Source organism: Azolla caroliniana, unplaced genomic scaffold, assembly GCF_043228905.1.
Source record: "Azolla caroliniana isolate FFs.n. ecotype wild unplaced genomic scaffold, voAzoCaro1.0.p SCAF_5, whole genome shotgun sequence".
NCBI lineage: Eukaryota > Viridiplantae > Streptophyta > Polypodiopsida > Salviniales > Salviniaceae > Azolla > Azolla caroliniana.
In genome coordinates, this window is record NW_028230440.1 from 522,425 (window position 1) to 534,297 (window position 11,873).

At 34.8% G+C, this 11,873-nt stretch overlaps 1 protein-coding gene across 1 annotated transcript; it reads left to right on the top strand.

Moving 5' to 3' along the window:
* The first annotated feature begins 443 nt into the window (after positions 1–443).
* On the top strand, positions 444–5,993 carry LOC147863458 (Ubiquitin-conjugating enzyme family protein). Its single transcript, XM_087320592.1, is given in 10 exon segments — positions 444–598; positions 1,133–1,266; positions 1,543–1,576; positions 2,030–2,099; positions 2,194–2,251; positions 2,657–2,788; positions 2,956–3,021; positions 3,363–3,455; positions 3,635–3,716; positions 5,653–5,993. Coding segments are annotated over 10 exon segments (732 nt in total). The 5' UTR covers positions 444–591; the 3' UTR covers positions 5,709–5,993.
* Positions 5,994–11,873: the final 5,880 nt, after the last annotated feature.

Below are 11,873 nucleotides of genomic sequence, written 5' to 3' on the forward strand. Positions count from 1 at the left end.
TTTATTCAGAGGTAGGAGAGAGAAAAGAGGGATATATCAATATCTACAAGAGGCTAAATTTGGCCAATGAGACAATTTTTAGCGACAAATATCGGTGAATGTACATTATCAATATAGAAACAAATAAATTCAATTGTGCGCATGGTACATGCATTGGAAAGGCCCCATTAAACATATGTGCAAGGATGGGAGCACCTAACTATTTGTGCTTAATGCATAAATGAGGTGTTTCACATTGTAGTGCATATGGAAGGCACTTCACTCTGATGGCCGTCTTCCACGACTTAGCATGAGGTAAAGATTGGATGCTTACGGTTGTTTGAGAGGGGTTGGGGCATTACATGGTACAAGCTTTCTACATTTAGAATGCCTTAATTGAAGTTATGGATCCTTGCTTCATGGGATAAGAGGGAGGAAAGACAAAGGAGGAGGGGTATGTTGGAATTTTGTAAAATCATGAGGGGTATATTGAGTAAATAAGAAATTGTAATAACCATTACAGAATCATTACATTACAGCCCTCTCTGCTTCTGCTTCTGCCTCTGCTTCTGCCTCAGTCTCACTCAGCGAACGATCTCTGTTCTCGTCGCCATGACAGGTTTGCTATCCTCTCAAACATGTTTTCTTCATAAGCTATTTTCTTTCCTTTTACATTTGTACTTATATTTTTCTCGTTATGTTTCGCTTTTCTCTATTAAAGAATCTAATCTTCCAAAACTCTAAACATTGATCGCGATATTGCGCAGTAATAGATGATTTTTTTTTTGGCACAGTAATTCTACCTTCATTAAAAGGAAAAAAGGAAAAGTGTCTTGTTTCTGTGTTCACTTTGTAGTTCCCTATGCTTATCATGTTTTGGAAATTATTTTAATTTGTTAAGTTCAGTCGGATTAAGTCTATATGCAGATTTTTTGAGTGTGGTCTTTACACAGATTAAGGGTTGGCTTAGGTATTTTAGTTTTTGTGTTCTCTAAGGTGTTTGGGCTCACTCATATGGGTTTACTTAGCTTTATGTTTTTTTGAGCTTTTCTAATTTATTTTATGTTCCCCTATTTGAGGTTATTTTGTAAGTTTGTTGTGTTTTCTCAGAGTTTAGAGATTACTGACCTTTTTCAGTTAAAACCTTTGTAAGATTACCAGCAAGAGCAGGAGATGGAAATAGAAGCCTTGAAGGCTATTCTTATGGATGATATACAAGAATTGGATCCATCAGAATGTGGACTTAAGACAAACTTCACGTGTTTTCAAATAACTATATCTCCGAAGGTAAAGAATGGTATTCTCATATGCATTGCATTTAGGTTTCATTTGAGATTCATCTCTGAATTTCGTTTGGATTTCATTTGCATTTCATCCAGATTTCAATGAGTTCATCCGTGTTTCATTTGGTTTTCATTGTGATTTTCATCTGAATTTCTTTTCGATTTTATTTTCTCTTCAAATGGATTTATTTTGAATTTTATTTGAGTTTCATTTGCATTTCGTTCAGTTTTCATTTGCAATTTTTTGCTTTTTTGACTGTTCTTCTGGCTGGTTTCTTAGGATGAAGATGAAGAGGAACCAACTGATGTTCCAGGTACGTACTCTTTGAGCTTCTCTGGTAGTCTGTAAACTTTGATAAGAGCCAATACCTTAGTTATCAAAGATAGGTCAGCTTATTTACCCGTAGAGTTGAGCAGAATTTATTGCTAATCCTTATAAACAAAGGGATAATCATGGATGGGAATGCCATACAGGGCGAAGTCTTATATGGGAAAAAGACAAAGGTTTTTTTTTGCATGGAGTTGAACCCAAAGATTCATATGGTCAATAAATTGGAACATCAAATATAAATACACTTCTACATGGAAGCATTCTTTTGTAAAGAAGAGAAAGTGATGATGTGACTGAATTTTGGTATATTTTGACATGAAAAATACTCTTGGCAACAAGAGTAATCCATTTTTTAGAGATTGTAATCATGGCCTCACTTTAAATCCATATTTCTAGGTAATCTCATGCATGTCATTGGATTTTATGTGGTTTGCAGTACGACTCGGGCTTATTTTTGCACACACTGACAACTATCCTGATGAGCCACCATTATTAGAAGTTAGAAGGTGATTTTGGATTTTCAATAACTCCAGTATGTTTTGTAGTAGTTTGCAAAGTTTTAGTTTTTTTAGGGTTTCCAGAATATTTCTTCTTTTGCAGTTTACGTGGAGTAAATAATCACGACCTGGATAATCTGAAACAGAAACTCAATGAAGAGGTCAGTTTTCTGTTCTATTAGTTGAGGTGCAGCAGATCTTTTTTGAATTTGTCTTGCTATTCTTGTTGAACATTAAACCTTTGGAATAACTAAAGTGGACCAAGAAACCCAACAGGATGTTACAATTGATAATGCTGTCTCATCTATTAAGGACAACAAAAAGCCATGATGACCAAATCTTCCTCCAGTAGAATTACTGGTTTCCATCAATAGAATTACATCCAGTGAGGTCTGAATGTATGTGAACCAGAGAGCCCAAAAAATTGTAGCTCAGTTGGCATGGTTGTCTGATTGAGTCTTGAAGATCATGCATTCAGAGAGTGAGAGTGAGAGAGAGGGAGAGTAGTGCATCTAATAAAGTAGAGAGCAAAAGAGACTATTTCAAATGTTTTTCGAGCAGTGCAGGCAGAAGAAAATTTGGGCATGGCTATGATGTATACACTTGCAACCTCTGCCAAAGAATGGTTGCGTGAAAGATATAATCAAAACCTTGATTCTATCTCTGATGGAGATAGTGATGTGGAGGCCAAAGATGAGGTAAATGACTATGTGCTGCATAGTTATGGTGCATAGTTCTGTGTTCCATCCTCTAATTAGGTATTCATGTATCTCTTATATGGAATGGATTTCTAAGCAAAGTATTCGGCCAACTCTAAATCTCAGTTTGATCTTTGAAAATTATATTTTTCTTTATTTTATGCAAGGTTATTGAACCACATGGAGAAGCAGTAACGGTAGAGACATTTCTAGTTTGGCCTTGAAAAAGCCAGGTATTGCTACTTTCTTTAGTTCGTCATATAGCGTAGGATGTAAGGTATATTTTCATTCATTATCGGTACACATTTGATTAGAAAAAATAATTGAAGCTCTGATAAAATATTATACATCGTGAGTATGGTTTTAGTTGTCTATTTGGATCATTTTACATATGTATTTATCATGTCTGAATGGGTGAAAGTAACTTGAGTAAAAGGAAGCCATATTTTTAAACGTTATTTAGTTGATCAATAATATTTTAAACAATTTTTAAGTTCTGTTGAAATGGTCTGTTAGTTTCTTTGCATTTACTTTCTATGATTGATCATTCAATTTTGTTTTTTTTCTAACAAAGTTATTTGGAAATGTCAGGCTTATGCCGGATTCAGCACTTATGGCATCAAAAGAACGAAGGCTCTCTGGTCGTTCTTGGTATGAGGCTGGAGGGGTAAGGGTTTGCCTGTTGATGCTTATGTATCTTGTGTTGTTTGTCAAAAATGCACATTTCTAGATCGTCGTCAATAAAGACACTTCCAATTATAAATAGCCATCCAGTCATACATTGTCATTATGTCCGAGATATGAATTTTATGCTCATTATGCAAATATTTTAATCTGTGTTTATAGAAAGGGGCAAAAGCAATCATTGAGGAGATTGATGACCAAGATGAAGAAGATTTGGACTTTGAGGAAGACTTTGATGATGGAGGTGATCTCTCCTTGCAAAGCTTTGTGTTTTTTCTTCAATGTTACATAATGTGTTTGTGTGAGTGAGTAATATCCATTTAATTCATTTAACTTTTGAATAATACCAATCAATATGTGAATAAATACTTAAAACTAAGTTATCATGACAGTCAAGAATATTTTATTTGGGCAAAGATTGTGTATGAATGTGTGAAGACTCATTTTATACAAACTCCATGACGTTGGTTCTGTGGTTGACCAGTTGAGTAAAAGCAAGCCTAGTGTCTTCAATGATGGGTTTATTCTCATTGGATGTTTTTGAAAGCTAATATAACCTTGTTGGAATTCCCTGGATGTTAGAACTAACCACTAATGTAAGCATGAAATAAGGATATAATAGATAGAAAAAATAAGAGAGGAGAGAAAGGGTGCCAATCCACTCAACCACCCCCGAATGAAAGGATCGAGACGGACTCGAGCCTTGATCGGCGTCCCATAGCACCACTGTGGCGTCGAGTTGTACCTGGTGCTGGTGCGTTCACTACAAGAGTTGACCCACCACAATGACAGAATCTCGACGTAGTCGATAATGTATCAAATGAGGGTGGCTAGGCCTCATATTTATATCCAGACCTAAGGCCCCCCAAGCAAGTTCACACTTGTCCTAATGGGTTGTCCCAATCCCAAGGATTAAAAGTAATCCTTTCCTTCTTTACACTCTCGTTTAACCCTCACACTTTATCTATGTGTATAGAATACAGTAAAACTTACCACGGGATATGGTCATGCCCGTAACACAGGAAAATCATGTCTAATGTCCTGTGCAAGACACTCCATTCCAAAGTGACATTTCTTCTGTTTCTGGTACATTAGGTCATATTCTCTTTTTGTGATCTTGTACACTGTAGTATGGTGGCACAACTTCACCTCTTGGGCATAGAAATCTGTTGGCTTTTTCTAGTTTCTAAAAGTACTAGGGAGTACAGAATTTCACTCGTAAGACGATCTGTGCAGAATAGCGCTCAGCCACAACCGAGTCTCAAACTCACAATGGAAGAAATGAATAGAAAATAGCAATGCACTTACATAGACAACAAAGATGGCACCAGATGTTTACGTGGAAAACCCTAATAGGGAAAAACCACGGGAGCCCACAGACTCCAACTATCACTATGAGAAGAGGAGGTACAATGTGAGACTCAGAGGCAATGACCTCGAGCTTTATGTCTTTGCCAACCGGCAGTTACAACAAAAACAAGTTCTGTCTCTATCTCTCTATCTATCTGTACAACAATAATGATAACAACCAACAACCTTCTACGCTATCAAAATGGTTGCCCTAAGTCACATTTATACTTACATGACTTTAGGACTATTTACAAATATAGCCATGACAAGCACATCAGAAACATATTTACAGATATGTCCCTGGATTCGGTTCATACTTGATCCATCCAGATACCTTCCGGATCCCATAAAGAGGGACCAAATTGCACTTGTAAGCCCTAGATCATGATGCAGAATTTTCTTTTCAATTTTGACTATCATTCCATGAGTTTGCTGAAATACTGCTTCCCCAAACATCTGCTCCCTACAACAGAGTTAGCACCATGCATGTATCAAATACCAGTTCTCTAATATAGCAAATGCTATTAATTTCATATTGGGCTGTGCCTACTGTTATGATCTTCATTAGAAATGATTTTGAATTGTGTGGACGAGGTATGTTAGTTTCAATCTATTTCAAACTGTGACCTGCTTCAATCTCCTCTTCATAGTACAGTTCAAGATGCTACATTTCAGATTTGACTGTGTACAACCATATCGTTAGTCTTAGCCATGTTGACTGCTAGGCCAATAATGTTCACAGAATGTATGTACCATACTTAAAACCTTTTGTGCCCACCAAAGTATGGCTTTGTCTGCGTAACTGATAGAGACAGAGATTTGTTTTGCAGATATTGATGAAGATGATATGCTAGAGCATTATCTCTCTGGAAAAACGTCAGCTTAAGGACATCGTTTGAATGTGTACCCTATTGTTTTGGCCAATGTATTGCAAGAGGTCTATCTACTCGGGAGTTGATGGGAGTTTCAAATTCTTTGCTGTTTTTATTCAAAGGAAAATTCACCATGTGATAGGGTTATGTTGCGATATTTTATATATAGAGAGATTTTTCATGGATATTTTGTTTTCAGGTGAATTTCATGAAGCAACAAAACTATTTTTCAAAATTGAACTGAATTTAAAATGTAGACAAAATCTCCTCCAAATACCCTTGAGTTTCAATTTATTTCCTATATGGTTCTCAGTTTTCAACATTCCTGTAAGTGAAAGCTCGTCTATTCCAATGCCCATTTGATTTATCAGCGTTTCCACAATTCGAAATAACAAAATCTAGGGGCATTTGGTAAAGTAAAGAAAACTGAGGATATTTAGGAATCTTACCCTAAACTGATATCCTTGTATTCCAACAATGTTTTGTAAATCCTCTTTTTCAAATTTTTGACAATGCCTCCAGATTTTGCAACTAACTGCAGGCTTACAGTTACAGAGTTAGGAATCTAACCTCAGCCACCCTTACAGCATTGCTTGTCGTTTAGCATTACACTCTAATAAGACCTTATGAAACTGTTGCATTACTCTTTCACAAATTAATTTCCGTTAGTTTAAGCACAGCTTGATATATTTTAAATTAGCAGTCACAAAGACTTAGTAAGCTGATTATCTAGTTGATATTTTTGAGTTGTCTTGGAGATTGGATATTCCTTTTACCATTTTTTGTGAACAAAGTTGAGTAGAACTTTGATGTACTGTCTTTCAATTATACTTGATGATTTGCATTTTAATGCATTGATTCTAATCGATGCAATTTCACGTCTGTGAATTAGTGCTGGATAATCTGTGTCATATATTGCCTTGTGTACAAAGGCTGTATTTTAGACAGCCATTAAGTATTAGTTTTTTCAATCATCTACAACTATCAAGGGTGCTTCACTTTGTTATTCATATGAACTCCAAGCATTATGAAATAAGTCCTTAGTTATGATTAATGGCATTATCCTTAGTTCCTCTAGATAACTGTGGTTGTCTTTGTTGAAAGATATCTTTCTCAGGAAATTGCATGTGTTGCTTGGGCACCATTCAGAATGCAACATATAGTAATTTACCGACAAAATTATGATAATATCGCATGCACATAAGCATTCGACACTTCATAATTTTAACATATTCAAGTTTTTATCCGTTCAAGTATCCACACCTTATGTTATGGCATTTGAACTTCCTTAAATGCTTCAAGAATACATTTTTCCACCTTAAAAGCATGCATCATTACATTTAATGAACTCAATTCAAACCAAGCAATTCTTAATTCACTATGATCATTCATTTCAAATGCTCTATTTAATGCTCAATTTAACTTTAGGATATAGCATTCCAGCATTGCTAGTACACCACAATTCAGCTTTAGGAAATAGAACCCCACCATTTCTAGTACACAAAAAAATTCATCCACTATTACAACAATTTTATTGCGAAATCAACAATTATGCGAAGGCTTGAATAATATCATATTGATGAAAATGAAACCAAACCCAATGGATACACTAAGGCCAACAAATTGTATTAAAACCAATATCTATGCAATGTTACACATATTTGTAACATCTACATAGCTGGTAAGCCAATCCTAGTGAATTTAGTGTTCATTCTAGTATAACAAATTGCAATATCATAACCTTGGTCATCATCATGGATGAGAAGCAAGCACTATAACAATTGTGCCACAAAAAAGAAGGCACTAATGTGGCGAACACCCCCACATAGATAGTGCACCACAACATAACACCTTGAAGGATTTTGGTTGAGGTCTATCTTATTATTTGAAGTGACCTCTAAACTATCTTTAATTCAAGGTTCCACTACAATCAACAATGACTTAGATTTTTCCCATACAAATGGGATACCTACATGATATTGTTCTACTTTCCTTAAGATTTAAAAAAAAAGGGAAAGAACATCTTGTCTTTTAACCTAATGTAATTGTAAATATTAATCATCTCGCTCCTCTATGGCCCACAATAATTTAAGTATTTACGTTAATGAACATGATATTTTTGCATGCATGTGACTTCCCTCTCAAGTATGTAACCAAAGCATGTGAGTTTGAATGATTGTTGATCCTTAGCGCATGTGGACAATAAATGTATGCAATGTCACTTATATTAATTTCCTTTTTTGGTTTTCAACTCGTGCGTTGTAATATCATAATCACTGTTAGTTATGTGGGCTAATATCGTATACACATAATGGAAACACATTATGCGTATGCATTATAAGTTAGTAACAATGATAACTATCTATGGGTGTTGATTATGTTTCTTGATAGCTCATGTGCATAAACTGTGGTGTCAACAAATGTGGCCAACCACTAACTAATGTCCATAGCACCAATATACTCACAAAGACGAACTAGATAATTACATTTGTAAAAAATGTATATATGCATAGGTGGTAATTTACATGAATAATCAACTTTTAATCAAGGGAATATAATCATGTACATGCCAATGTGTTCATTGTATGGTAACATAATGGAAATTGATGTAAGGAAAAGGTAGTATTAAAATAAAATTGCAATTAAGAGAGTAACCCACTTCTAGAATCCAATGGGTAGTTGTGAAAACTCTATAACGGATGGGGTTTGCTATCATTGATTTCACAAGGCTATATAAGAGAACCACGCCACATTGTAATTGCATGGATTAATAGAGATTTTCAATTTGGAGAATACAATTGCTTGGAATTGGAAATGCTTATCATCATTAAGGTTAATTATGTCACCAATTATCTTCTAGTTATAATTAGTGTATGTGTGTATGCCAATCTCATATATTTTCCAAGTCACATTAGTAATTGTAGTTATTATTCCGTCATACATCACAGTCTCATAAAAAAAGCTTCCAAAAGACTTTATAACCCTCCTCAACAAAAGCCTCATATTCATGAGATGGTAATGAAATTTATCCCCAATTTTAATTGGTGAGTCATGTTCTAGTAAAGTTAAGCCTAAATACTTGGAGTTTTATAAATTTATTTTCTACAACGGAGTTGTTGGAAAAGACAATACTTGTAGCACAGCAGTGCTAATTCAAAACCTCATTTGATGTCCTATTTTCATTGGGTTGTCTTTCTAGAGCCAATTATATTACATAATGTTTGTTGCATATTATATATGGGACTCTAACCACAAGGATTTAATGACAATCTAATTTGTAGTAATATAATGTACTATATGTATTCGTAACCTATTGTTTCTATATCAAATTTAATTTTACGGTTGTAGAATTTAATGTGTGTACAATGAACTCACATCATTGTTAAACAATCTTATCCATAAACTTCCATATTCAGTATGCATGCATTGATACAAAAAAGAGTATGGCTAGAGTTATTTACACTTTTTTTTTAACAAAAAAATATTCTTCATTAGTAGAAATTCTACATACATGACAAAATGATTAGTCTAACAACCTTATAAAGGTTGTATCCGTGATAGGGCAATAAAAAACTCAAAGACTCGGAGTATAAAACTACACAGAACGGTGACCACATACAAGAATCTTCTTTCCATCTCATGTGATCATTGGCTTAAACACTGAACTGTAGTTTCTCATTGTTCATTCATGTCGTTATCCATATGTGGATAGATACTACGTCATTATTCTTCCGTTCTCACATGCTCATCAACATATGTAATAAATGCTCATCACCATGGCTTTACAATATATTTGACCTTTATCTACCATGGTTGTATGACTACAAGCATTTCCAACCGGCTTTGGTAAAATTCCATTTCCTCTCATCTGGTCAAATACAAAAAAAACATATTCAATTTCTCCAACTTGACCATATCCTGTAATCAGAACATTGCAGGAGACTATATTTCGAGTTGGAATAAAGTTAGTCACACATTACGTTTGCATGCCTCTGGATAAGGATTCCCTTTTTATCTTTCGTACCATATATATATACACACATTTTGGATGGAGGTGTGTAGTTGGTAAATAAAGTATGGACGATATTGATATGTACTTTACTATTTATAATCTCAATAGAGATAACCATGTGATAGTAAGCACTATATAATGTTTTAAGGTTCATCGATGCATAGCAAATTGACACCACTAGTTAGCATTAATTTGGACAATATGTCACAGCTCAGCAATATGTTTTTTATATTCTGGACAAGGACACACATATACATGGCTACTTTCTATGGTGTTTTACAATTTACATATAATTTGGCCAAACATTTCATTAACACATTAAACTTTCATGTTGATAGTTCTCAAAACAAATATAGAACCTTAATTTGATGAGCATAAAAAAAATCAACTTTTTTGTTAATATGTATATTCAAGCATTGAATTGGGGTCCAATGAATTTAAATTTTGGCATTTTATTGGTGTAAGATCTCTTGGCGGCACAATTTGATGCAAAACATCCACTCAACGTCGAACTTGTCTTCATAAATCAATTTATTGGGTTTTATGGCATTTGTGTTTACAATCGAGGCATGAGGTTTGGTGGGGTCAGGTTAAAGCTTGAAGCATTTTTTTGCGTGCGTTTACAATAGGAGGGACCTACTAAATAAACTCATCAAACCACACCATTGCACACAATGAAGTAAATTTGTACCAATATCCCATACACAAATGAATTCACTATTATGTTAACGTCAATAAGCCACTTAAGAAGAAGGAAAATTATCATGTGGTAAAGCTTATGGATTCAATATGTGGTTGACCATTGAATATAGCATTTCTAGAAAAGGTTATGGATTCAACATGTATGGATTATCACATTTTTTGTACAATATCATGGTTCATAGTATCGCTACTGCTTAAGCACTTTATTGTAGCATTGTTAAACAAGAAAATGATATGATTGTCAAATCATGTACACCCATTATCATTAAATTCAGATGCATCATTTTTAACCATATGATTGTCACATCATGTATACCCATTATCACTACAACTTTGATACGTTGTCTTGTTCTCGAGCACATTGTTTGATATTGCCAATTGTAACAATACTATCAAATCAATCATGTTAGCAATATCTAGCAATAGATTCTAATGTGGAGATCATATTCGTACTTGGAAAGTAATGAGAGAAGAACAAGCACGTATGGGGACAATGGACCTTGTGATTAGGTAAAGTAGTTATTGGCATCGGCTCATGTTTGAACCTCACAAGAATGCATGTTTACCCACACTTACTCTAAGTGATAATGGAAATTTTACTCACGCTTTTAATACCTAGGATATTCTTCAACACTCTCTTCAAAATCATCAAAGTCTCAAGAGCTAATATCCATTTTCTCCCACACAACCAAGTATCAAAATCCATATAAAAAAGGTACATGGCATTACCTTGTAGAGACAAGGATTGAGAATTTAAATCATGAAAATCTATTGAGATATGCTTAAGAACCAAGCACATACAAATCCAAAAAAAACATTGAGGTCCATGATTGTGGACAAGGTTGGGTCATGGAAGAACAAAATGTACCCTTACACATGAACACCTTGATCACATCCATTCAAGAACCTATTGTGACATCATGAAACAAGTGTTCATTCATCCCATTTCATCTCATTTCCTCGTATCTTACATCCATCTAAAGTCATGGACTTCAACCCATGGGGAGACATTGGTCTCATGGAAGTGTCAAAAGAACATGGATTTGGAACCCAACACTTAGTTTCAAATGCATTTCCAGATGATGAGGAGAAATTTCATTTTCACTATGATTGGAGGGAACCTAAAAGCCAAGGCATTTCATTTCAACTAGCTTACTACTACACCAATGCATAGTTTACTTAGGATTCTTTAGAAGCATTACATAAACTAATAGCATACATCTTCTAATATATTTTCAAAAGAGCACCATATCAAGTGCATATGGCTAAAGCAAACTGGGTGTGCATTCCCGGTGGTTACCTCTTAAATCAACGAGAGAGAGTGGTGCAAGGATTGTGCACATGTTTAAGGACTAGGTCACCACTCACCTCTTATGGCCCCAATCTTATTAGTTCCTTTTTATGAGGTCAATGTGGCCATGTTACCAAGGGCTAGGCATATCTCAAATAAGAGAGTGACATACAT